The sequence below is a fragment of the Mustelus asterias genome, chromosome 5, assembly GCF_964213995.1.
Source record: "Mustelus asterias chromosome 5, sMusAst1.hap1.1, whole genome shotgun sequence".
Taxonomy (NCBI): domain Eukaryota; kingdom Metazoa; phylum Chordata; class Chondrichthyes; order Carcharhiniformes; family Triakidae; genus Mustelus; species Mustelus asterias.
The window spans coordinates 11,075,582-11,103,347 of record NC_135805.1 but is presented as its reverse complement, the minus strand read 5'-3'; the positions used below and the strand labels follow the sequence as shown (position 1 = coordinate 11,103,347).

Below are 27,766 nucleotides of genomic sequence, written 5' to 3'. Positions count from 1 at the left end.
TGGGAGGGTGAGCTGTGAGAAGGATGCATATCGTTAAATATGTTCAAAAGGGATTGGACGTGGCCCTTGCAGCTAAAGGAATCAAGGGATATGGAGAGAAAGCAGGAGTGGGATACTGAAAGTGCATGATCAGCCATGATCATATTGAGTGGTGTGGCAGGCTCGAAGGACTGAATGGCCTACTCCTGCATCTATTTTTTATGTTTCTATGCAGAGATGCTTCAGTCTGATTTGGACAGGTTGAGTGAGTGAGTGGGCATATGCATGGCAGATGCAGTATAATGTGGATAAATGTGAGGTGATCCACTTTGGTAGCAAAAATAGCAAAGTAGCTGTGTAAATTGAGAGAGGTGGATACTCAGCGAGACCTTGGTGTCCTCGTGCATCAGTCACTGAAAATAAGCACACACGAACAGCAGGCAGTAAAGAAGGCCAATGGTATGTTGGCCTTCATGGCAAGAGGATTTGAATATAGGAAGAGTGGTATTTTACTCCAATTGTATAGGGTGTTGGTGAGGCCACACCTGGAAAAATGTGTGCAGTTTTGGTGTCCCTATCTGAGAAAGAATGTCCTTGCTATAGAGGGAGTGCAGCAAAGGTTTACCAGGCTGATTCCTGGGATGGCAGATCTATCATATGAGGAGAGATTAAGTCAGTTAGGACTGTATTCACTGGAGTTTAGCAGAGTGAGATAGGATCTCATAGAAACTCATAAAGTTCTAACAGGGTTAGACAGGGTAGACGGAGAAAGTATGTTCCCGATGGTGGGGGAGTCCAGAACTAGGGGTCATAGTTTGAGGCTAAGAGGAAAAACTTCTAGAACTGAGGTGAGGAGAAATTTCTCCACCCAGAGAGTGGTAAATTTGCAGAATTCACTACTACAGAATGCAGTTGAGGCCAAAATGTCTGATTTCAAGAAGAAATTAGATATCGCCCTTGGGCTAAAGGGATCAATGGGTATGGGGGAAAGGGGTGATCAGGATATTGAATTTGACGATCAGCCATGATCAGAATGAATGGTGGAGCAGGCTTGAAGGACCAAATGGCCTACTCCTGCTTCTAGTTCCGATGTTTCTATGTTTATCTTGTCAATTAACCTTTTGTGTATCATTTATCGAATGCATTTTGGTAGTCCAGGTATGCTACATCTACTGGTTCACCTTTACCTCGTTACTGGTTACATCCTCAAAAAACTCAATTTGTTAAACATGATTTCCCGTTCATAAAGCCATGTTGTCTTTGTAAGATAATACTATGATCCAAGTGCATTATTAAGACTGCTTTAACAGACTCCAACATTTCTCTGACAACCGATGTTAGGCTAATTGGTCTGTAGTTCCCTGTTTTCTTTCTTACTCCTTGATTGAATGCTGAGTATATCTCCTTGGATACAGTACCACTAAGCAGTCGCAGTTCATGTTTATAATTGACTAAATGCATCACAGTACTTTGGAACTCCATAGTTCACAGTGGAACTTGTTCTGCCATACTGCAATAATATCAGAAGCAAGTTGCAGAGGTGAAAGAAAAGTGTGCATCATTCTGACATTCAGATCCTTGTTAGCCATCCATCACAGGGATTTGCAATAAGAAACCAAAGTTTGCAATAAGAAACCAAACTTTTTTTTTCTCTAGTATGCTGTGTGCGGGCGATAATTCTCTTCACCAAAGAGCCCTATTCCCAAGATGCTTTGCATGGGCGCAGTGCAATTCTCCGCTGTGAGGTTGAGATTCCAATGAACATTGTGTTTGAGTGGCTGCTAAATGGGAATCCTGTGACGACTTCGGAGAGACGCTTTGTTGAAGGCAGCAACCTGCAATTTACAGCAGTCGATCGGAGGAAGGACAGTGGAGACTTCCAATGCATAGCTCGGAATTCAGTCACTGGAGAGGAAGCGAGAACAGCAACAGCATCCTTCAATATTAAATGTGAGTATTAGTGCTTTCTGGATAGGGCAGCTTCCACATTACTGTAAAAAGTTTAGTAAAGTTCAAGTAATTTTATTTTGAGGATCTGAGAAACATTTTCAGAAGACTAGCATTTAGAAATCATCTGTGGGAAGAGTTAGCAATTGTTCCAGAGAAAATTCTGAAAGAAATAGGACATGGAAAATGAAAAGTCAAAATAGAAAAGGTGTTTGTGAACTTGGAGAAATAGAGAATACTCTGCACTTTTTATTCTTAATATGTGCGATATTCATTATTGTTATGGAAAGATACTGGGCCAATTCCATACACAGTAGCTGCTTCCACAGATTGCTGATGCCCATATTTCATTTAATTGGGTGCTGCTAACTTTAACTGAGACAGGCAGAAAGCAATGTTATAGAACATAGAAAAACTACAGCACAAACAGGCCTTTCGGCCCACACGTTGCGCCAGTCGTGTCCCTACCTACCTAGGCTTATAAATAGACTTACCTAAACCCTCAATCCTATTAAGTCCCATGTACTTATCCAGAAGTCTCTTTAAAGACCCTATCGAGTTTGCCTCCACCACCACTGACGGCAGCCGATTCCACTTGCCCACCACCCTCTGAGTGAAAAACTTAGCCCTGACATCTCCTCTGTACCTACTCCTCAGCACCTTAAACCTGTGTCCTCTCGTAGCAGCCATTTCAGCCCTGGGAAAAAGCCTCCGAGAATCCACCCGATCTATACCTCTCAACATCTTGTAAACCTCTATTAGGTCTCCTCTCAGCCTTCGTCTCTCCAAGGAGAAAAGACCGAGCTCCCTCAACCTATCCTCATAAGGCATGCCACCCAATCCAGGCAACATCCTTGTAAATCTCCTCTGCCCCCTTTCTATGGCTTCCACATCCTTTCTGTAATGAGGCGACCAGAACTGAGCACAGTACTCCAGGTGGGGTCTGACAAGGGTCTTATAAAGCAGCATCATTATCCCCCGACTCCTAAACTCAATCCCTCGATTGATGAAGACCAGCACACCATACGCCTTCTTAATCACCTCCTCCACCTGCGAGGCCGATTTAAGAGTCCTATGGACCCGGACCCCAAGGTCCTTCTGATCCTCTACACTGCTAAGAGTTTTACCCCTGATATTATACTCCTTCATCCCATTTGACCTGCCAAAATGGACCACCACACATTTATCCGGGTTGAAGTCCATCTGCCACTTCCCCGCCCAGTCTTGCATCCTATCTATGTCACTCTGTAGCTTCTGACATCCCTCCAAACTTTCCACAACACCACCAACCTTCGTGTCGTCGGCAAACTTGCCAACCCATCCCTCCACCTTCCTCATCCAGGTCACTTATGAAGATGACAAACAGCAAGGGTCCCAGAATAGATCCCTGGGGCACTCCACTGGTGACCAACCTCCATTCAGAAAAAGACCCATCTACAACCACTCTCTGCCTTCTGCAGGCAAGCCAGTTCTGGATCCACAAGGCAACAGCCCCTTGGATCCCATGCCCTCTCACTTTCTCGAGAAGTCTTGCATGGGGGACCTTATCGAACGCCTTGCTGAAGTCCATGTAAACCACATCTACCGCTTTTCCTTCGTCAATGTGTTTAGTCACATTTTCAAAGAACTCCACCAGGCTCATAAGGCACGATTTGCCTTTGACAAAGCCGTGCTGACTACTTTTGAGCATACTAAACTTCTCTAAATGTTCATAAATCCTGGCCCTCAGGATCTTCTCCATCAACTTACCAACCACTGAGGTTAGACTCACCGGTCGGTAATTTCCTGGGCTATCCCTATTCCCTTTCTTGAATATAGGAACCACATCTGTAATCCTCCAATCCTCTGGAACCTCTCCCGTCTCCATCGACGACACAAAGATCATCGCCAGAGGCTCTGCAATCTCTTCCCTCGCCTCCCACAGTAACCTGGGGTACATCCCATCCGGTCCCGGCGACTTATCTATCCTGATGCTATTCAAAATTTCCAACACATCCTCTTTCTTAATGTCCACAGACTCAATCTTTTCAGTCCGCCGCAATCCTGTAGTACAACCACCCAGGTCTTTTTCCACCGTGAATACCGAGGTAAAGTATTTGTTAAGCACCTCTGCTATTTCTTCCAGTTCTGTCCAGACTTTCTCACCTTCACATTTTATAGGTCCTATACCTTCACATCTCATCCTTTTACTCTTTACATATTTATAGAACGTCTTAGGGTTCTCCTTAATCCTACCTGCCAAGTCCTTCTCGTGACCCCTTCTGGCTCTCCTAATTTCCTTCTTAAGTCCCTTCCTACAAACCGTATACTCATCTAGATCCCTATCATCGCCTAGCTCTCTGAACCTTTTGTACGCTTTCCTTTTCTTTTTGACTAGGTTCAGCACAGCTTTCGTGCACCACGGTTCCCGTAACCTACCAAAACCTCCCTGTCTCATCGGAACGTTGTCATTCAGAACTCTAGACAAACATTCCTTGAAAGTCTGCCACCTTACTTCGGTACTTTTCCTCGAGAACACCTCCTTCCAATCAACGCCTCTAATCTCCCGCCTGATGGCTTCATATTTCCCCTTACTCCAGATAAACACTTTCCGAGCTTGCCTGATCCTATCACTTTCCAATGCTAGCGTAAAGGAGATAGAGTTATGATCACTATCCCCAAGATGCTCCCCCACTGAGAGATCCGACACCTGTCCAGGCTCATTAGTCAGTACTAGATCGAGTACAGCCTCTCCTCTTGTAGGCTTATCCACATGCTGTGTCAGGAAACCTTCCTGAACACACCTAACAAACTCGTCCCCATCCAACCCCCTTACCCTTGGGATATTCCAATCGATGTTTGGGAAATTAAAGTCTCCCATCACAACAACCCTGTTATTCCTACATCTCTCCAGGATCTGTTTCCCTATCTGCTCCTCAACATCCCTGTTACTGTTGGGCGGCCTATAGAAAACACCGAACAAAGTTATCTACCCCTTCCCGCTCCGAACTTCCACCCACAGAGACTCCGTAGACAATCCCTCCACGGCGTCCACTTTCTCTACAGCTGTGACACTATCCCTGATCAGCAGTGCCACTCCCCCCCTCTTTTGCCTCCCTCTCTGTCCTTTCTGAAACATCTGAAGCCCGGCACCTGAAGTATCCAGTCCTGTCCCTGTCCCCAAGTCTCCGTAATGGCCACCACATCACACTTCCAAGCATCGATCCACACTCTAAGCTCATCCACTTTATTCACTACATTCCTGCCGTTAAAATAGACACATCTCAAACCTTTGGTCTGAGCTCTCCCCTTCTCCATCACCCATCTAATCTCCCTCTTATCCTGTCTACAATTCTTCTCTATTTGCGGGCGACCCTCCTCGCTCTCAGTCACCTCATCTTGATTCCCTCCCCCCAACCTTTCTAGTTTAAAGTCTCCCCAGTAGCATTAGCCAACCTTCCTGCCAGGATATTGGTCCCCCTGGGATTCAAGTGCCACCTGTCTTTTTTGTACAAGTCACACCTGCCCCTAAAGAGGTCCCAATGATCCAGGAACCTGAATCCCTGCCCCCCGCTCCAATCCCTCAGCCACGCATTCATCCTCCACCTCACTCCATTCCTACTCTCACTTTCCTGTGGCACAGGCAGCAATCCCGAGATTACTACCTTTGTGTTCCTCCTTCTCAACTGTCTACCTAACTCCCTATATTCACTTTTCATGACCCCTTCCCTCTTCCTCCCTATGTCAGTGGTACCAATATGTACCACGACCTCTGGCTCCTCTCCCTCCCCCCTCAGGATTTCTGGGACACGACCAGAGACATCCTGGATCCGGGCACCAGGGAGGCAGACCACCATCCGAGACTCCCGTCTGCCTCCGCAAAAATGCTTGTCCGACCCGCTTACTGTTGAGTCCCTGATTAATACTGCCTTCCTCCTCCTTTCCTTAGCCCTCTGAGTTACAGGGCCGGACTCTGCTCCAGAGACACGGCCACTGCTGCTTCCCCCAGGTGGGCTGTCCCCCCCAGCAGTACTCAGACAGGAGTACTTGTTGTGAAGGGGCACATCCACCGGGATGTTCTCTATCACCCGAGCTTTACCCTTCCTGGACGTTACCCACTTGTCTGCCTGGTGTGACCACCTGCTCATAGCTCCTGTCTATCGCCTCCTCATTTTCCCTAACCAGACGAAGATCCTCGAGCTGCAGTTCCAGTTCTCTAACTTGGTCCCTTAGGAACTGCAGCTCGACACACCCATCACAGATATGGACATCCAGGAGGCCAGGAGCCTCCAGGACCTCCCACATCGTACATTGGGAACAACAGACTGGCCTCACACTCATAGTTTCCGTTTTTATTTCAAGGAACACAGAGAAACGTACTTAAGAATTAAACTTACCCCGCCTCGCCCTTTCCGCCTAAGCCCTTAGAACCAAAGCCCTTTCAGCTCTCACTCTGCGCCCTTCTCACTCCGCTGCCCGCTAACGCCGCTGTATAGTGTAGCTTGCTTTTTAAACCTCCCACGCTACAAAAAGAAATTCAAACACCCTTCCCACAACACCCCTATCTATCCTCTTTGAATCCAGTATTTCACAGAATCACAGAATTGCTACATCGCAGAAGGAGGCCATTTGGCCCATCATGTCTGCACCAGCTCTTCAAACGCGCATCATAAATTAATGCAATTCCCCTTCCTACTCTCTGTACCCCTGCACATTGTTTCTATTCACGTAATCATCCAATGCCCTCTTGAAAGCCTCAGTTGAACCTATCTCCGCCACACTTCCAGGCAGTGCATTCCACACCTGAACCACTCGCTGTGTGAAAATGATTTTCATCACATCACTTTTGCTTCTTTTGCAAATTACCTTAAATCTGTGCTTCTTGTTTTTGATCCTTTTATGAGCAGGAACATTTTCTCCCTATCTATTCTGTCCAGACCCCTCATGATTTTGAACATTTCTATCAAATCTCCTCTTAGCCTTATTCTCTCCAAGGAGAACAGTCCCAGACTCTCCAGTCTATCCTCATAACTGAAGTTTCTCAATCCTGGAACCATTCTTGTAAACCTCTTGTGCACTCCATTGCGTTCACATCCTTCCTAAGAACTGTCCAGAATATTCCAGCTGAGGTCTAACTAGTGTCTTGTATAAGTTCAGTATAACCTCCTTGCTCTTATACTCTATGCTCCTATTAATAAAGCCCAGAACATCATATGCTTTATTAACTACTCTCTCCACTTGTCCTGTCATCTTTAATGATCAATGCACAAATGCACCCAGGACCCTCTGCTCTTGCACCCCTTTTAGAATTTTACCCCATATTTTCTATTGTCTCTCTATCTACTTCCTACCAATATGCATCAAGTCACAAATTGAACACCATCTGCCGCCTTCCTGCCCATTCCACCAACTTGTCTACGTCCTTTTGAAGTTCTACACTGTAGTCTTCACAGTTTACAATACTTCGAAGTTTCATGCCATCTGGAAACTTTGAAATTGTTCCCTGCACATCAAGGCCCAGATCATTAAGATATCTCAGGAAAGGCAAGGGTCCCAATACCAATCCCTGGGGAACACCACTACAAACCTTCCTTCAGCCTGAAAAATATCTATTGACCGTTACTCTCTGCTTCCTATTTTGTATCCACATTGCGAAAGTCCCTTTTATTCCATGTACTATAACTTCACTCAAGCTGTGTTTCTGAAAGTTCAAGTTTCTGAAAGTGGTCCCGTGGTATCGCTAGACAATTAATCCAGAAACTCAGCGAATGTTCTGGGGACCCGGGGTTTGAATCCCGCCACAGCAGATGGTGGAATTTGAATTCAATGAAATAAATCTGGAATTAAGAATCTACTGATGACCAAGAAACTGTTGTTAATATTCAGAAAAACCCATCTGGTTCACTAATGTCATTTAGGGAAGGAAATCTGCCGTCCTTACCTGGTCTGGCCGACATGTGACTCCAGAGCCACAGCAATGTGGTTGACTGCCAACTGCCTTCGGGTAACTAGAGATGCGCAATAAATGCTGGCCAGCCAGCGATGCCCAAGTTCCATGACTGAATTTAAAAAAAAACGCATCAGCAGTAATTAACAATTAATGCACTCCATCTCAATTCTATTCTAAATCAATCCCCTACAATGAGTCTTTATGCTTACGCTAAATACTCACTATAATGAAAAAATTGGTCAAAATGATTGAGCAGAACATGTTAATTTACATTTACTTTCACCTTGTCTCCCCTTCCCTATCTTTCATCTAGGAAAGTATTTCGTATTGGGCGGCACGGTGGCACCGTGGTTAGCACTGCTGCTTCACAGCTCCAGCGACCTGGGTTCGATTCCCGGCTTGGGTCACTGTCTGTGTGGAGTTTGCACATTCTCCTCGTGTCTGCGTGGGTTTACTCCGGGTGCTCCGGTTTCCTCCCACAGTCCAAAGATGTGCAGGTTAGGTTGATTGGCCAAGCTAAAAATTGCCCTTAGTGTCCTGGGATGCGTAGATTAGAGGGATTAGTGGGTAAATTTGTGGGGATATGGGGGTAGGGCCTGGGTGGGATTGAGGTTGGTGCAGACCCGATGGGCTGAATGGCCTCTTTCTGCACTGTAGGGTTTCTAAGATTTCTAAGATTAACTCCTGAATCCTACCCCCGCAGCAAGCAATAAACATTCAAAAAATTTGCAAAAGCCTCAGATACTGACAGTGGACAGCCAAAGTTATTGTGCAAAAATGACACTTCTGTATTCAAGTAATGTTTATGTTCTGGAAGCCTTTTATTGTCTGAAACTTGGCCTCCCTTCTAATTGATTCCAGCTAAGAAATAACATTTTGCTGTTTTTATACCTCATTATTTATGCTTAAACCTAGTTTAGTGAATGTTGTGAGTATTTGACTGTGCAAGGACTCCTGGGTAGTGATTTGCAGCTTGTATAATTGTGTTTGTTTTTCCTTCATAACCCAGGGGTCCGATTAGCATTCTGCCTCCCACTCTGCTGGAGATAGTTTCTGCTGAATTGGCTAACTATGCTGCATTCACCAATGCCTTTGAAGATTTCAATCCGAGCTCTTTCTCCGTAACTAGAGCATTTTTGCTTAGACTCCTTGACTCTCAAAACAGTAGTTTCTCCTTGGTCTGGGAGTTCTCCTTGGCCACTGTACAATGTGAGGAATGACCTGACCACACCAGATTTTATTTCATTGCCTACAAGCTTGATACCCAACCAGCTTGTAACTGAAATAAATATCATTAATCAGACCCGTGACCGTACTCCACTGTTGTGTACATTCAATGTGCAGTGCTGCATTTCTACCTGTTCCAAAAGATTAAGGATGGAATTTTGCTGAAAAAAACCTAAGTGCCTGGATTCCTGGATTCAGGATTCAATCCTGGACCGGGGAGCGGCGCGGGCTTGGAGGGCCGAAGGGCCTGTTCCTGTGCTGTATTGTTCTTTGTTCTTTGTTCTTTGCCCAGTGGCGTGAGTTATTTTCCCACCTATTTGTTGAATGAGCTTAGTTGATTGAATTTATGGCGCTCCTTGTTGGACATTCTATATATTGATATATAAAAGCTCACCCAAATCTTTGAAGATTCCCTCAAAGCCCTCCATACTATTGACTATCCCAATTGAAGTTGGGGAAGTTGAAATCCCGTAATATAATTATCCTATTATTATTTTACATGTCTGCTCGTCTATTGCCCACTGATTGCTTGGGGGTTTATAATACAATCCACACATGTGACTGTCCCTTTGTTATTCCTAAACTCTACCCACAAAGCCTCATTTGAAGACTCTCCCAAGATGTCATCCCTTCTTACTGCAGTAACTCACTCCTTAATTAATAATGCGACACCACCTCTTTTACACACTCCCCTGCTGCGCCTGAAGATTCTGTACCCCAGAATGTTGAGTTCTTTGACATCCCTGATCCTGGCACCAGGGAGGCAACACGCCATCCTGGAGTCACGTCTGTGGAAGTAGAAACATCTGTCTGTTCCCCTAACTAGTGAAACCCCAATCACGATTGCTCTTCCCTCCTCCTTCCTCCCCACCTGTACAGTCAGGCCACTTGTGGTGCCAGAAGCTTGGCTCTGACTGCACTCCCTGGAGGAACCAGTGCCCTCATCAGCTTCCGAAATGATAAAACGATTTGAGAGCAGGATCCCAGGGGACTCCTCCACTACTTGCCTGTTTCTCTTGGACTGCCTTCTTTTCTCCCATCCCATGAGCTGCAGTGTGACCACCTCTCTCAGCTGCTGCTGGAAAGGCTGCTAAACATGATTGCAGTAATTCCTTTGATCACGATAGCAATGCTCTTGCATCAATGGCCTACTCTCCTTCATAAGAGCAGTATCGGCCGTTAGCTAACTAAATCAATGTTGAGCTCCATCCATCACTCTCCCTCAATTATCACCCCATACCCACTACAGCTGGACCTGGACAACATCTAAGCTGAGATGATAAGTCACAGATTATGTCTGCATCATGTAAATGCTGCAAGGAGAGAAAGCTCCAATGTTTGTAATAGATGATAATCAGAAAAAGGTTTCCCTACTCCCTACTCATACTTGAGCTGAAGCCATGAGACTTCATGAAGTCCAGAGGCAGGGCAAATGCCTCCCAACTGCCTATTACTATGTCACCACTTCTGGTGAGGCAGCACATACCCAGGGATGGTGATAGTGGTGTCTGGGGAGTGTAAGGAATTTGAGTGTGATTGTCAGGCTGCTGCTTGGCTCATCTGTGGAACAGTTGTCCCAATTTTGGCACAAGAATGGGAATATTATGCAGGGCAGAGTGTGCCACTGTTGTTTCCGTTGGCCAAGTTGATGTAGAATTCATTCCTTTTTGAGTTTTCTGTAGGGTTTGATACAACTGAGTGGCTTTTTAGGCCATTTCAGGGGCATTTAAGAATCAGCTATATTGCTGTGGATCTGGAGCCACATGTAGGCCAAGTCAGATAGGGATGTCAGAATTCCTTACCTCAAGGACAGATGGTTTTGTGACACTTAACAATAGTTTTATGCTCACCATTATTGGACTAGCTTTTATTTGCAGGTTTATTCATTGAATTTAAATTGATTCAGCTTCCACAGTGGGAATTAAATACTTTTCCCCAGAGCATTCGCTTGGGTCTTTGTATTACTAGTCCAGTTATATTACCAATATGTCACCATCTTCCCTAACTTTATCAAATGCTTTTGGAAGTACATATAAATAAGATCAATAGACACTTCCCTGTTCCCATCAGTCATGCCTTCTAAGAATTCATCAACCATGGCCTATCCATTATGAATGTTGGTTCGCTTTGATCAGCTGAAAACTTTCAAGTATTTCAGTCATCATCTCCCTAATTGTGGGCTATGCAGGATCCCAATTACAGATATTAGGCTAACTGGTCTATTATCCCCTGGATAACCTCTCTCACCTTTCTCAAATTGGCATGTTGACAAGTGCAATTTTCCAATCTAAGAGTATGGCTCCTGAATTGAAAGAACAATAGATGATTAATCCCCTTAAAGTGGCTCTATCACCTACAAATCTCAAGTCAGAAGGGTGATGGAATACTTAAAAGCAGTCACCTGGATGGGTAAAAAACACATTCAAGAAGTTTGATTTTGATTTGATTTATTATTGTCACGTGTATTGGTATACAATGAAAAGTATTGTTTCTTGCACGCTATACAGACAAAACATACCGTTCATGGAGTACATAAGGGAGAAGGAAAGGAAAGGGTGCAGAATATAGTGTTACAGTATTAGCTAGAGTGTAGAGAAAGATCAACTTAATACAAGGTAGGTCCATTCAAAAGTCTGATGGCGGCAGGGGAGAAGCTGTTCTTGAGTCGGTGGTACTTGATCACAGACTTTTGTTCCTTTTTCTCGACGGAAGAAGGTAGAAGAAAGTACGTTCGGAGTGTGAGGTCCTTGATTATGCTGGCTGCTTTTCCGAGGCAGCGGGAAGTGTCGACAAAGTCAATGGATGGGAGGCTGGTTTGCGTGATGGACTGGGCCATGTTCACAACCTTTTGTAGTGTTTTGTGGTCTTGGTCAGAGCAGGAGCCATACCAAGCTGTGATACATCGGGAAAGGATGCTTTCTATGGTATATCTGTAAAGATTGGTGAGAGTCATAGTGGATGTGCTGAATTTCCTTCGCCTCCTGAGAAAGTAGAGGCGTTGTGGGCTTTCTTAACTATAGCATCAGCCTGGAGTGACCAGGACAGGATGTTGGTGATTTGGACACCTAGAAACTTGAATCTCTCAACCATTGCCACTTCGTCACCGTTGATGTAGACAGGGGCATGTCCTCAACTATGCTTCCTGAAGTCAATGACTATCTTGTTCGTTTTACTGACGTTGAGGGGGAGATTATTGTTGTCGCGCCATTTCACCAGATTCTCTATCTCTTTCCTGTATTCTTTCTTGACATTGTTTGCGATCCGACCCACTATGGTGATGTCATCAGCAAAACTTGAAAATGAATTTGGAGCGGAATTTAGCCACACAGTCATAAGTGTATAAGGAATATAGTAAGGGGCTGAGGACACAGCCTTGCGGGACACTGGTGTTGAGGATAATCATGGAGGAGGTGTCATTGCCTATCCTTACTGACTGCAGTCTGTGGATTAGGAAGTCTAGAATCCAGTCGCAGAGGGAGGAGTCATAGAGGCTTACAGCATGGAAACAGGCCCTTCGGCCCAACTTGTCCATGCTGCCCTTTCTTTTTAAACCCCAAAGCTAATCCTAATTGCCAGCATTTGGTCCATATTCCGCTATACCCATCTTACCCATGCAACTGTCTAAATGCTTTTTAAAAGACAAAATTCTACTCGCCTCTACTACTATCTCTGGCAGCTTGTTCCAGACACTTGTTCCAGTGAAACAATTGCCCCTCTGGACACTTTTGTATCTCTCCCCTCTCACCTTAAACCTATGCCCTCTAGTTTTAGACTCCCCTATCTTTGGGAAAAGATATTGACTATCTAGCTGATCTGTGCCCCTCATTATTTTATAGACCTCTATAAGATCACCCCTCAGCCTCCTACGCTCCAGGGAAAATAAGTCCCAGTCTATCCAGCCTCTCCTTATAACCCAAACCATCAAGTCCTGGTATCATCCTAGTAAATCTTTTCTGCACTCTTTCTAGTTTAATGATATCCTTTCCATAATAGGGTGACCAGAACTGTACACAGTATTCCAAGTGTGGCCTTACCAATGTCTTATACACCTTCAAGAAGATGTCCCAACTTCTGCATTCAATGTTCTGACCAATGAAACCAAGCATGCTGACTGCCTTCATCACCACTCTGTCCACCTGTGACTCCACTTCCAAGGACCTATGAACCTGTACCCCTAGATCTCTTTGTTCTGTAACTCACCCCAACGCCCTACCATTAACTGAGTAAGTCCTGCCCTGGTTCAATCTACCAAAATGCATCACCTCGCATTTATCTAAATTAAACTCCACCTGCCATTCGTCAGCCCACTGGCCCAATTGATCAAGATCCCGTTGCAATCGGAGGTAACTTTCTTCACTATCCACTATGCCACCAATCTTGGTGTCATCTGCAAACTTACTAACCATGCCTCCTATATTCTCATCCAAATCATTAATATAAATGACAAATAGCAGTGGACCCAGCATCGATCCCTGAGGCACACCACTGGTCACAGGCCTCCAGTTTGAAAAATAACCTTCTACAACCACCCTCTGACTCCTGTCATCAAGCCAATTTTGTATCCATTTAGCTACCTCACCCTGGATCCCATGAGATTTAACCTTATGCAACAACCTACCATGCGGTACCTTGTCAAAGTCCTTGCTAAAGTCCGTGTAGACAACATCAACTGCACTGCCCTAATCTACCTTCTTCATTACCCCTTCAAAAAACCATTTGTGAGACATGATTTTCCACTCACAAAGCCATGCTGACTGTCCCTAATCAGTCCTTGACTCTAAATGCCTGTAGATCCTGTCTCTCAAAATACCTTCCAACAACTTACCCAACACAGGTACGAGGCTCACTGTCCTGTAGTTCCCAGGCTTTTCCCTGCAGCCCTTTTTAAACAAAGGCACAACATTTGCCACCCTCCAATCTTCAGGCACCTCACCCGTGACTATCGATGATTCAAATATCTCTGCTGGGGGACCCGCCATTTCCTCCCTAGCCTCCCACAATGTCCTGGGATGCACTTGATCAGGTCCTAGGGATTTATCAACCTTGATCCGACATCTCTTTCTCTGTAATATGTACGCTCCTCAAGATAACACTATTTATTTCCCCAAGTTCCCTAACATCCATGCTTTTCTCAACAGTAAATACTGATGAGAAATATTAATTTAGGATCTCAGCCATCTCTTGTGGATCCACACATAGATGACCTTGTTGACCTTTAAGAGGCCCTACTCTCTCCCTTGTTACTTTCCTGCCCTTTATATATTTGTAGAAGCTCTTTGGATTCTCCTTTGCCTTGTCTGCCAAAACAATCTCGTGCCCCCTTTTTGCCCTCTTGATTTCTCTCTTAACTCTACTCCTACACCCCCTATACTCATCAAGGAATTCACTTGATCCCAGCTGCCTGTGCATGTCATCTGCCTCCTCCTTCTTCTTGACCAGGGCCTCAATATCCCGAGTCATCTAGGGTTCCCTACTTCTGCCAGTCTTGCCCTTCACGCTAAGAGGAATGTGCTTACCCTGAACCCTGGTTAACATACTTTTGAAAGCCTCCCACTTACCAGACGTCCCTTTGCCTTCCCACATACTCCCCCAATTAACTTTTGAAAGTTCCTGCCTGATAACATCAAGATTGGCCTTGCCCCAATTTAAAATATTAACTTTTGGGCCAGACCTATCATTCTCCATAGCTATCTTAAAACTAATAGAATTATGGTCACTGGTCCCAAAGTGATCCCTCACTAACACTTCTGTCACCTGCCCTTCCTTATTTCCCAAGAGGAGCTCAAGTTTTGCCCCCTCTCTAGTCGGGCCATCCACATACTGAATGAGAAATTCCTCCTGAATACACTCAACAAATATCTCTCCATCCAACCCTCTAATACTATCCCAGTCAATGTTGGGAAAGTTAAAATCTCCGACTATTACCACCCTATTTTTCTTGGTGCTATCTGTAATCTCCTTGCATATTTGCTCCTCAATTTCCCGCCGACTATTTGGGAGCCTATAGTACAACCCTATCAAAGTGATTTCCCCCTTCTTATTTCTCAGTTCTACCCATATAGACTCAGTGGGCGAACCCTCGGATATATCCCCTCTCAGTACGGCCGTGATGCTTTCCCTAATCAAAAGTGCAACTCCCCCTCCTCTCTTACCTCCTGTTCTATCTTTCCTATCGCATCAGTACCCTGGAACATTGAGCTGCCAGTCCTATCCCTCCCTTAGCCATGTTTCAGTAATTGCTATAATATCCCAGTCCCACGTACCCATCCATGCCCTGAGTTCATCTGCCTTGCCCGTCAGGCCTCTTGCATTGAAATAAATGCAGTTTAATCTGGACTTCCCTTGCTCTCTGTCTTGCTTTTGCCTGATCTGTCTGATACTAGGATTATTGACACTGCCTTTACTACTTAATGTGCTCTCTTTAACTTCTGTGCTGTCCTCAACCTTCTCTTCTGTCTCCCTACTGCTTTGGATCCCACCCCCCTGCCAAACTAGTTTAAACCCTCCTGAGTGGCTCTAGCAAATCTCCCCGCAAGTCTGTTAGTCCCCCTCCAGTTCAGGTGTAGGAAGATCCCAATGATCCAAAAATCTAAATCCCTGCCCCGCGCACCAGCTCTCAAGCCACGCATTCATCTGACTAATCTTCCTATTCCTACTCTCACTAGCACGTGGCACCGGTAGTAGTCCAGAAATTACTACCTTCGAGGTCCTGCACTTTAGCCTTCTGCCTAACTCTCTATATTCACACTTCAGGACCTCATCCCTTTTCCTACCTATGTCGTTGGTACCAATATGTACAACGACCTCTATTTTTGAGAAGATCCTGTTTTTCTTGTGTTCATTCAATTTTTCTTTCTATATTTCAGGGATAGAGACTGGAGGAGTGATTTTGAAAGATCCACCCAGCATGTCTGAAATACAAACATCTGCTCCGATCACATTGCGCTGTCATATTGATGGGCACCCCCGGTGAGAAAGCCTTTCCTGTATTGAATAATCCCACTGATTCCCATGTGGTACAGTCAGCATTCTTTTATGTTTGGACTATATTCATTAAGGTGCAGCATTTTCAATTGGAAGTCAATTATACTGTTATATTATGCAAGTCACTTCTTTTGGCAACCACAAATCATTATCTTTAAAGTTAAAAATGAATGTAAATTGGCAGTTGTTAACTACTAATTTACTACCAGTTGTTGAATTAAGAATTTATTTTCACAGCATTGCTCAAAAATGTGCATGTAAGGTTGATTGGCCATGTTAAATTGTCCCTTAGTGTCCAAGATGTGTAGGTTTGGCGAATTTGTGGCGTAAATATGTAGGGTTACGGGGATAGGGCAGGAGGGTGAGCTTGGGTAAGATGCTCTGTCGGAGAGTCAGTGCAGACTCGATGGTCTGAATAGCCTCCTTCTGCACTGTAGGGTTTCTATGATTCTATGAAACATGTGGAGTTGGAGTAAATTCTGAGTATTAGTTGATAGGCTCATCACTTATCAGCTGAAGAATTTTCTTTTTCTGCAATTCTTCAAAATTATGATCAGCTTATATTATTTGCAGCATTATTTCTTCCCTCTTCCACCTGTCTGCCTAAACAGTTTTCATAAATTCATGCCAAATGCTACCTTTAAGTTCTGTAATTTTGGAAGTGGAAGTGGCTGAACTTCACAGTGGTTGATGTTGGTGAGTGGGATTTTTCGCTTTTTCTGAATTTGTATGATGCAAATTAAATTCTTCCAGCTTTTCATGAAGTATAATACTGAAATTAGTTCAATTGCATCTTTGGCCTCATAGTCATAGAGGTTTACACCATGGAAACAAGCCCTTCGGCCCAACTTGTCCATGCCGCCCTTTTTTTTAAAAAACCCCTAAGCTATTCCCAATTGCCCGCATTTGGCTGAGATCCCTCTATACCCTTTGTACCCATGTAACTATCTAAATGCTTTTTAAAAGACAAAATTGTACACACCATGCTACTACCTCTGGCAGCTTGTTCCAGACACTCACCACCCTCTGTGTGAAAAAATTGCCCCTCTGGACACTTTTGTGTCTCTCCCCTCTCACCTTAAACCTATGCCCTCTAGTTTTAGACTCCCCTACCTTTTGGAAAAGATATTGACTATCTAGCTGATCTGTGCCCCTCATTATTTTATAGACCTCTATAAGATCACCCCTCAGCCTCCTACGCTCCAGAGAAAAAAGTCCCAGTCTAGCCAGCCTCTCCTTAACTCAATCCATTAAGTCCCGGTAGCATCCTAGTAAATCTTTTCTGCACTCTTTCTAGTTTAATAATATCCTTTCCATAATAGGGTGACCGGCATTGCACGCAGTATTCCAAGTGTGACCTTACCAATGTCTTGTACAACTTCAACAAGATATTCCAACTCCTGTATTCAATGTTCTGACCGATGAAACCAAGCATGCCGAATGCCTTCTTCACCACTCTGTCCACCTGTGACTCCACTTTCAAGGAGCTATGAGCATGTACCCCTCGATTTCTTTGTTCTGTAACTCTTCCCAAAGCCCTACCATTAACTGAGTAAGTCCTGCCCTGGTTCAATCTACCAAAATGCTATACCTCGCATTTGCCTAAATTAAACTCCACCTGCCATTCGTCAGCCCACTGGCCCAATTGATCAAGATCCCGTTGCAATTGGAGATAATTTTCTTCACTGTCCACGATGCCACCAATCTTGGTGTCATCTGCAAACTTACTAACCATGCCTCCTATATTCTCATCCAACTCATTAATATAAAATGACAAATAACAGTGGACCCAGCACCGATCCCTGAGGCACACTGCTGGTCACAGGCCTCCAGTTTGAAGAACAACTCTCTACAACTACCCTCTGGCTTCTGTCAAGAAGCCAATTTTGTATCCATTTAGATACCTCATCCTGGATCCCGTGAGATTTAACCTTATGCAACAACCTACCATGCGGTACCTTGTCAAAGTCCTTGCTAAAGTCCATGTGGATAACATCAACTGCACTGCCCTCATCTACCTTCATGGTTGCCCCTTCAAAAAACTCAATCAAATTTGTGAGACATGATTTTCCACTGACAAAGACACGCTGACTGTACCTCATCAGTACTTGCGTCTCTAAATATCTTTAAAATTAACTTTGGGGTTCATCTCTCAAAGCAGTTATCTGGTTCAAAGCTAAAATAGGGATGTTTTGCTTATGGTCTGCTGCCAGGAAATAGAAACATAGAAACTAGAAGTAGGAGCAGGCCTTTCCAGCCGGCCCATATCCCTTGATCCCTTTAATCCCAAGAGCAATATCTAATTTCTCCTTGAAATTAGACAATGATTTGGCCTCAACCACTTTCTGTGGGAGTGAATTCTACACATTCACTACCCTTTGGGTGAAGAAATTTCTCCTCATCTCAGTTCTAAAAGGTTTACCCCTTATCCTCAAACTCTGACCCCTAGTTCTGGACTCACTCACCATTGGGAACATTCTTTCTGAATCTAGCCTGTCTAACCCCGTTAGAATTTTATAAGTTTCTATAAGATCCTTTACTCTTCTAAACTCCAGTGAATATAATCCTAAGCGACTTTTTCTCGCTTCATATGAGAGACCTGACATCCCAAGAATCAGCCTGGTAAACCTTCGCTGTACTCTCTCTATAGCAAGGTCATCCTTCCTCCGATAAGAAACATAGAAACATAGAAGATAGGAGCAGGAGGAGGCCGTTTGGCCCTTTGAGCCTGCTCCGCCATTCATTACGATCATGGCTGATTGTCCAACTCAATAGTCTAATCCTGTTTTCTCCCCATAACCTTTGATCTCGTTTGCCCCTTGAATGAATTCAAGAGGCAGTGCTATATCCAGTTGCCTCTTGAATACATTCAATGTTTTGGCATCAACTACTTCCTGTGGTAATGAATTCCACAGGTTCACCACTCTTTGGGTGAAGAAATGTCTCCTCACCTCCGTCCTAAATAGTCTACCCTGAATCCTCAGACTGTGATCCCCTGGTTCTGGACTCCCCCACCATCGGGAACATTCTCCTTGCATCTACCCTGTCTAGTCCTGTTAGAATTTTATAAGTCTCTATGAGATCCCCCCTCATTCATCTGAACTCCCAATCTCTCCTTATACACCAATCCTGCCATCCCTGGGATCAGCCTGGTAAACCTTTACTGCACTCCCATGAGAGCAAGAACATCCTTCCTCAGAAAAGAATACCAAAACTGCACACAGTACTCTAGGTGTGGCCTCACCAAGGCCCTGTATAATTGCAACAACACATCCCTGCTCCTGTACTCGAAACCTCTCGCAATGGAGGCCATTTGCCTTCTTTATCACCTGCTGCACCAGCATGCTCACCTTCAGTGACTGGTGCACAAGGACACCCAGGTCCCACTTCACACTCCCCTGTCCCAACTTACAACCATTCAGGTAGTAATCTGCCTTCTTGTTTTTGCTACCGAAGTAAATAACCTCACACTTATCCAAATTATACTGCATCTGCCATTGATTTGCCCACTCACCCAACCTGTTCAGATTCTGAAGGATCTCTGCATCCTCGTCACAGTTCACCCTCCCACCCAACTTGATATCATCTGCAAACTTTGAGATGTTACATTTGTTCCCTCATCTAAATCATTAATATATATTGTGAATAGCTGGGGTCCCAGCATCAATCCCTGTGGTACCCCACTCGTTACTGCCTGCCAATTTGAAAATCACCCATAAATTCCTACTCTTTGTTTCCTCTTTGCCAACCAGTTTTCTATCTATCTCAATATACTTCCTCAATCCTATGCGCTTTAATCTTGCACGATGATCTATTATGCAGGACTTTGTCAAATGCTTTCTGAAAGTCCTAATATACTACATCAACTAGCTCCCTCTTGTTAACTCTACTAGTTACATCTTCAAAGAATAAGGACACCAGAACTGCACACAATACTCCGGGTATGGCCTCACCAACACCCTATATAATTGCAGCAAAACATCCCTATCCCTATATTCAAACTCTCTTGCTATGAGTTGTGTGTGAACCTATTTGCAATTCATATTTCAGGAACTCCCTAACTTCTTGAAATTCCAGGTGACATATTTCCAACCTGCTCCTGACGGCACCTTCCAAACCTGCAATCTCTACCACCTGGAAGGACATGGGCAGCAGATGCCTGGGAACACCACCAACTGCAAGTTCCTCTCCAAGCCACTCGCCTAATTTAGAAATATATTGCCGTTCCTTCACTGTCATTGGGTCAAAATCATGGAACTCCCTCCCTGTGGGTGTATCTGCACCATATGGACTGCAGTGGCTCAAGAAGAAGTCTCACAATACCAGGTTAAAATCCAACAGGTTTATTTGGTAGCACAAGCCACTAGCTTTTGGAGCGCTGCTCCTTCATCAGGTGAATGGGATTTCAGTTCACAAACAGGGCATATAAAGACACAAACTCAATTTACAAAATAATGGTTGGAATGCGAGTCTTTACAGGTAATCAAGTCTTAAAGGTACAGACAATGTGAGTGGAGAGAGGGTTAAGCACAGGTTAAAGAGATGTGTATTGTCTCCAGCCAGGATGGTTAGTGAGATTTTGCAAGCCCAGGCAAGTCGTGGGGGTTACAGATAGTGTGACATGAACCCAAGATCCCGGTTGAGGCCGTCCTCAAGTGTGCGGAACTTGGCTATCAGTCTCTGCTCAGCGACTCTGCGTTGTCGCGTGTCGGGAAGGCCGCCTTGGAGAATGCTTACCTGAAGATCAGAGGCCGAATGCCCGTGACCGCTGAAGTGTTCCCTAACAGGAAGAGAACAGTCTTGCCTGGTGATTGTTGAGCGGTGTTCATTCATTTGTTGTCGTAGCATCTGCATGGTTTCCCCAGTGTACCATGTCTCGGGACATCTTTTCCTGCAGCGTATCAGGTCGACCTTGTTGGCCGAGTTGCAAGAGTATGTACCGTGTACCTGGTGGATGGCGTTCTCACGTGAGATTTCAGTAAGGCATTTGACAAAGTCCCACATGGCAGGTTGGTTAAGAAGGTTAAGGCTCATGGGATACAAGGAGAAGTTGCTAGATGAGTGGAGAACTGGCTTGGCCATAGGAGACAGAGGGTAGTGGTCGAAGGGTCTTTTTCCGGCTGGAGGTCTGTGACCAGTGGTGTTCCGCAGGGCTCTGTACTGGGACCTCTGCTATTTGTGATATATATAAATGATTTGGAAGAAGGTGTAACTGGTGTAATCAGCAAGTTTGCGGATGACACGAAGATGGCTGGACTTGCGGATAGCGAAGAGCATTGTTGGGCAATACAGCAGGATATAAATAGGCTGGAAAATTGGGCGGAGAGGTGGCAGATGGAGCTTAATCCGGATAAATGCGAAGTGATGCATTTTGGAAGAAATAATGTAGGGAGGAGTTATACAATAAATGGCAGAGTCATCAGGAGTATAGAAACACAGAGGGACCTAGGTGTGCAAGTCCACAAATCCTTGAAGGTGGCAACACAGGTGGAGAAGGTGGTGAAGAAGGCATATGGTATGCTTGCCTTTATAGGACGGGGTATAGAGTATAAAAGCTGGAGTCTGATGATGCAGCTGTATAGAACGCTGGTTAGGCCACATTTGGAGTACTGCGTCCAGTTCTGGTCGCCGCACTACCAGAAGGACGTGGAGGCGTTAGAGAGAGTGCAGAGAAGGTTTACCAGGATGTTGCCTGGTATGGAGGGTCTTAGCTATGAGGAGAGATTGGGTAGACTGGGGTTGTTCTCCTTGGAAAGACGGAGAATGAGGGGAGATCTAATAGAGGTGTACAAGATTATGAAGGGTATAGATAAGGTGAACAGTGGGAAGCTTTTTCCCAGGTCGGAGGTGACGATCACGAGGGGTCACGGGCTCAAGCTGAGAGGGGCGAAGTGTAACTCAGATATCAGAGGGACGTTTTTTACACAGAGGGTGGTGGGGGGCCTGGAATGCGCTGCCAAGTAGGGTGGTGGAGGCAGGCACGCTGTCATCGTTTAAGACTTACCTGGATAGTCACATGAGCAGCCTGGGAATGGAGGGATACAAACGATTGGTCTAGTTGGACCAAGGAGCGGCACAGGCTTGGAGGGCCGAGGGGCCTGTTTCCTGTGCTGTACTGTTCTTTGTTCTTTGAGATGATGGCATCCGTGTCGATGATCCGGCACGTCTTGCAGAGGTTGCTGTGGCAGGGTTGTGTGGTGTCGTGGTCAATGTTCTCCTGAAGGCTGGGTAGTTTGCTGCGGACAATGGTCTGTTTGAGGTTGTGCGGTTGTTTGAAGGCAAAAAGTGGGGGTGTGGGGTTGGCCTTGGCGAGATGTTCGTCTTCATCAATGACATGTTGAACGCTCCGGAGAAATCCCACTCACCTGATGAAGGAGCAGCGCTCCGAAAGCTAGTGGCTTGTACTACCAAATAAACCTGTTGGACTTTAACCTGGTGTTGTGAGACTTCTTATTGTGCTTACCCCAGTCCAACGCCATCATCTCCACATCGTGGCTCAAGAAGGCAGCTCCCCACCACTACTTTCCGGACAGTCAGGGATGTGGAACAAATGCTGGCCTTGCAAATGATTCTCACAGACTGTGAATGAATTCAAAAACGTCTGAAAGTCTGTGTAGGCACATGGCTGAGGTTGGAAACCTATGATGTACTGAGCTGGTGAAGAGTTTACAAATGAGGACTATTATTTCAAAACATTTGGGGCAAGAAGCTAGATTAGGTGACATTGGGTGAGTTTTGCATATGGTGAGTGCAGGCAATTCATGAGTTCAATTGTAGTTGGAATGGAACACGAGGGACTGGCAAGAGAGCATTAGCAAAATCGTACATAAAGTGAAAAATGCTGAAGGAGCATTTAATAGTGGATGTGAAGGGTTAATGTGAAAATGTGAGTGGGTCATTGTGATGATCAATAAGCTGGGGTTTGAAGCTCAGCTTGGTCTGCAAGGCACCCTCGATTTGGACATTGTGACTAGAGTTCAGTGTTGTTGACTGGCGTGTACAGATTATTGTTTGGGCTATTGTGTTGTAAAAGTAATCCAACAGCACAATAGTTGTGGTGTTGAGGATTGTGGCAGGAAATTGTGGCAGGAAGCACCTCTGGGTGCTCCGGTTTCCTCCCACAGTCCAAAGATAGTCATAGAGGTTTACAGCATGGAAACAGGCCCTTCGGCCCAACTTGTCCATGCCGCCCTTTTTTTAAAAAAACCCTAAACTAATCCCAATTGCCTGCATTTCGCCCATATCTCTCGATACCCATTGCACCCATTTAGCTATCTAAATGCTTTTTAAAAAGATAAAATTGTACCCGCCTCTACTACCACCTCTGGCAGCTTGTTCCAGACACTCGCCACCCTCTGAGAAAAAAATTGCCAATCTGGACACTTCTGTATCTCTCCCCTCTCACCTGAAACCTATGCCCTCTAGATTTAGACTCCCCTACCTTTGGGAAAAGTTATTGACTATTTACCTTGTCTGTGCCCCTCATTATTTTGTAGAACTCTATAAGGTCACCCCTCAGCCTCCTACGCTCCAGAGAAAAAAGTCCCAGTCTATTCAGCCTCTCCTTATAACTCAATCCATCAAGTCCCGGTAGATCTTAGTAAAGATCCTAGTAAATCTTTTCTGCACTCTTTCTAGTTTAATAATATCCTTTCTATAATAGGGTGACCAGAATTGCACACAGTATTCCAAGTATGGCCTTACCAATGTCTTGTACAACTTCAACAAGACGTCCCAACTCCTGTATTCAATGTTCTGACTGATGAAGCCAAGCACGCCAAATGCCTTCTTCACCACTCTGTCCACCTGTGACTCCACTTTCGAGGAGCTATGAACATGTACCCCTAGATCTCTTTGTTCTGTAACTCTCCCCAACGCCCTACCATTAACTGAGTAAGTCCTGCCCTGGTTCAATCTATCAAAATGCATCACCTCGCATTTGTCTAAATTAAACTCCACCTGCCATTCGTCAGCCCACTGGCCCAATTGATCAAGATCCCGTTGCAATTGAAGATAACCTTCCTCACTGTCCACCATGCCACTAATCTTGATGTCATCTGCAAACTTACTAACCATGCCCCCTACATTCTCATCCAAATCATTAATATAAAATGACAAATAACAGTTGGCCCAGCACTGATCCCTGAGGCACACTGCTGGTCACAGGCCTCCAGTTTGAAAAACTCCTCTCTACAACCTCCCTCTGGCTTCTGTCAAGAAGCCAATTTTGTATCCATTTAGATACCTCACCCTGGATCCCGCGAGATTCAAGATGTGCAGGTTAGGTTGATTGGCCATGCTAAAATTGCCCTTAGTGTCCTGAGATGCGTAGGTTAGAGGGCTTAGTGGATAAATATGTAGAGATATGCGGGTAGGGCTTGGGTGGGATTGTGGTCGGTGCAGACCCGATGGGCCAAATGGCCTCTTTCTGCACTGTAGGGTTTCTATGATTTCTATGATAATTTTAGATCAGAGAGTCATGAGTTTTACAACTCAAAAAGAGGCCCTTCAGCCCATCGTGTCTGTGCCAGCCATCAAGCATCTATTCTGATCCAATTGTCCAGCACCTGATCTGTAGCTTTGTATGCTGTGGCATTTCATGTGCTCATCTAAATGCTTTTTAAATATTGTGAAGGTTCCCGCTGCTACCACCTTTCAGGCAGTGAGTTCCAGATTCCCACCATCCTCTGGGTGAAAAAGCTTTTCCTCAAATCCACTCTAAATCTCCTGCCCTCACCTTAATTCTATGCCCCCTCTACTTAGGGGAAAAGTTCCTTCCTATCTGCCCTATTTATATCCCTCATAATTTTGTGCACTTTGATCAGGTTCCCCTCAACCTTCTCTGCTCTGAGGAAAATAACCCCAGTCTATCCAGCCTCTCTTCATAGCTGAAAAGGTACATCCCAGGCAATATCCTGGTAAATCTCCTTGGCACCCTTTCTAGTGTAATCACATCCTTCTGTAGAGTGATGACCAGAACTGCACACAGTACTCCAGCTCTGACATACCGAGTGCTTTATACAGCTCCATCTTAACCTCCCTTCTATGCCTCAGCTAATAAAGGCAAGTATCCATATACCTTCTTAATCACAGAAAATGTTGGAAAATCTCAGAAGGTCTGACAGCATCTGTGGAGAGAGAGTAGAGCCAACGTTTCGTGTCTCGATGACCCTTCGTCAGAGCTGTAATGAAGGGTCATTCCAGACTCAGCATTGGCTCTATTGTCTTTCCACAGATGCTGTCATAACTGGCAAGATTCTCCAGCATTTTCTGTTTTTGTTTCCGATTCCAGCATCTGCAGTATTTTGCCTTTACCTTCTTAATCACCTTATCTACCTGCCCTGCTGCTTTCAGGGATCTTTGGACATGCACCCCAAGTCCCTCTAGTCCTCTACTTCTTGCGTCCTACTATTCATTGTATATTCCCTTGCCTTGTTAGTCCTCCCAAAATGCATCACCTTACACTTTTTAGGGTTAAGTTTAATTTGCCCTCGTTCTCCCATCCAACTAACTGTCTCTATCATCCTGTAATCTAAGGCTTTCCTCCTCACTATTTACCACACCACCAATGTTTGTGTCTGTGGACTGACTGATCACACCTCCTAATTCGAGGTCCAGATCATTAATGTACACTACAAACAGCCAGGGACCCAGCACTGATCGCTGTGGTATACTACTGGACACAGGCTTCCAGCCACAAAAACAAATTTCGACCATCACCCTCTGCCTCCTGCCACTAAGCCAATTTTGGATCCAAATTGCCCTTGATCCCATGGAGTTTTACACTTCGGTCAGTCTCCCATGTGGAACCTTCTTAAAAGTCCTTGTAGACTACATCAACTGCACTGCCCTCATCTATGCACCTAGTCACATTCTCAAACAATTCAGTCACATTTGGCAGACATAATCTCTCCCTGACAAAGCGATGCTGACTCTCCTCGTTTTGAGCCCCCCACAATCCTGTGCATCCCCTGCCATCCAGGGTTCTCTGGACTTGTTGGTCCGATCCTTTACTTACATGGGAACATGTTGGCCCTTTACTCTCTCTCTTTGAATGATTCCCAGTGGTCTGATGTGGATTTTATACATATAACTGCTCCCAGTCCACCTTAGCCAGTTCCTGTCTTATAATATTAAAATCAGCCTTCACCGAACTCAGAGCGTTTATTTCCAGCCCATCTTTGTCCTTTTCTAGAACTATCTTAAATCTTACTGAGTTATGGCCACTATTGCCAAAATGCTCCCCACGTGCATGGCCTAAAACACGTCCAGTACCACCCCCTCTCTTGTTGGACTTTTAATATGCTGGCTCAAAAAGCTCTCCTGGGTGCACCTTAAGAATTCCGCCCCCTCTCAGCTTTTCATTGGGGAATTTGAAATTCCCTACCAATATTACCCTATTTATGTTTCATGCCTATGGAAACTGATTCCATAACCTGGGTGATAAAATGAAAATACATAATACAGATCATTAGTAAAAAAGAATATTGGATAGACCTTAAGCAGATCCCACATGAACATTTGATGTGGGATGAGAAGCCATTACAACAGGTGCAAAATCTGCTTTTACATAGACAAGAAAGATACGTGAGTTTTGTGCAATGAAGGTAAATTACAGAGGTTGCCAAGGAGAATAAACTGGTCAATTATGTGGTGAGATCAAAACTAATAAAAAAAAAGACAATGTACTTTGCAATCCTTTGACTAATATACCCCAGTTACTGTGGGAAGGGAAAGGAGATTGAAGATAGGAGGATAGTTGGCCAACTCAGGCAGGTTAAGGGTGAACTATTTGACATATGGTTGGTTCTGACACTTTCTAAAGCAGTGGTTCCCAAAGGGTGTGGAGCGCCACACTGGTGCGGCGAGAGAGGATGGCAAGTGTGGCGGGAAGGTTCAAGGACAGTCAAAGAAACATTTAAACATGGTTTGAACAAGCATTGTTTTATACTTTCTGGATGTCCCATGATCAAAAGTAGTTGTGTTCTATGTTATGAATCAAGCACTGCAAGAAGTTGTTTTTTTCTGTTTTTGAATGTATTTCTTATCAATAAAAAATTGGGTGTGGCGCGAGCAAATTTTTATTCCGAAAGTGCGGCCCAGTGAAAAAAGTTTGGGAACCACTGTTGTAAAGCATCTTGCATGAAGAAAGGAAGCTGCACATGAGGGCAGCAAGAATTGGGCTCAGAAAAGGTTCACGGGTAGGGTTGGAATGGGGCCAGCTAAAGATATGCACAAATTATATAGTTCACTATCTAAACAAAAGCGTAAATGATAAGGAAATGTTAAATACAAATACATTTAATCAGACTTCACCGAGAGTATGAAAAGAGGAGACAGATTCAAATTCAGGGCTAATGCTGGGACCTTCTTCAGGAGTGAAAACTACGCATACTACATTTTTAGGTAAATAATATAAAGAAATACCCACAAACGATTTGAGCAACTACTAGAATGCTACATTGACTAACTGCAGCATTGTTCTGGATGGATGTTATGGCCACAGCAGATGTTATTCACTGAGTAAGCCAAATCCCAGTGAGAAACTTATCTTACTTATCATCACCTTTTTATGTATTCTGAAAACGAGGAGAAACCTCCCAGAAGCATTGAATTTCGGGAACGCTTTTGGGATTTAAAAATTTAAAAGATTCATTCACAGGAAGAAAAGAAAACATAAGCACATGAGATTAAAGTTGC

At 44.6% G+C, this 27,766-nt stretch overlaps 1 protein-coding gene across 2 annotated transcripts in view; it reads left to right on the top strand.

Moving 5' to 3' along the window:
* ptk7b (protein tyrosine kinase 7b) overlaps nucleotides 1-27,766 on the top strand; it is a 362,591-nt gene that overhangs the window by 123,477 nt on the left and 211,348 nt on the right. For both annotated transcript variants that reach the window (XM_078212160.1, XM_078212161.1), the window contains exons 2-3: nucleotides 1,636-1,929; nucleotides 15,949-16,051. In XM_078212160.1, the coding sequence (XP_078068286.1) occupies nucleotides 1,636-1,929; nucleotides 15,949-16,051 (397 nt within the window). The remainder of the gene's footprint in view (nucleotides 1-1,635; nucleotides 1,930-15,948; nucleotides 16,052-27,766) is intronic.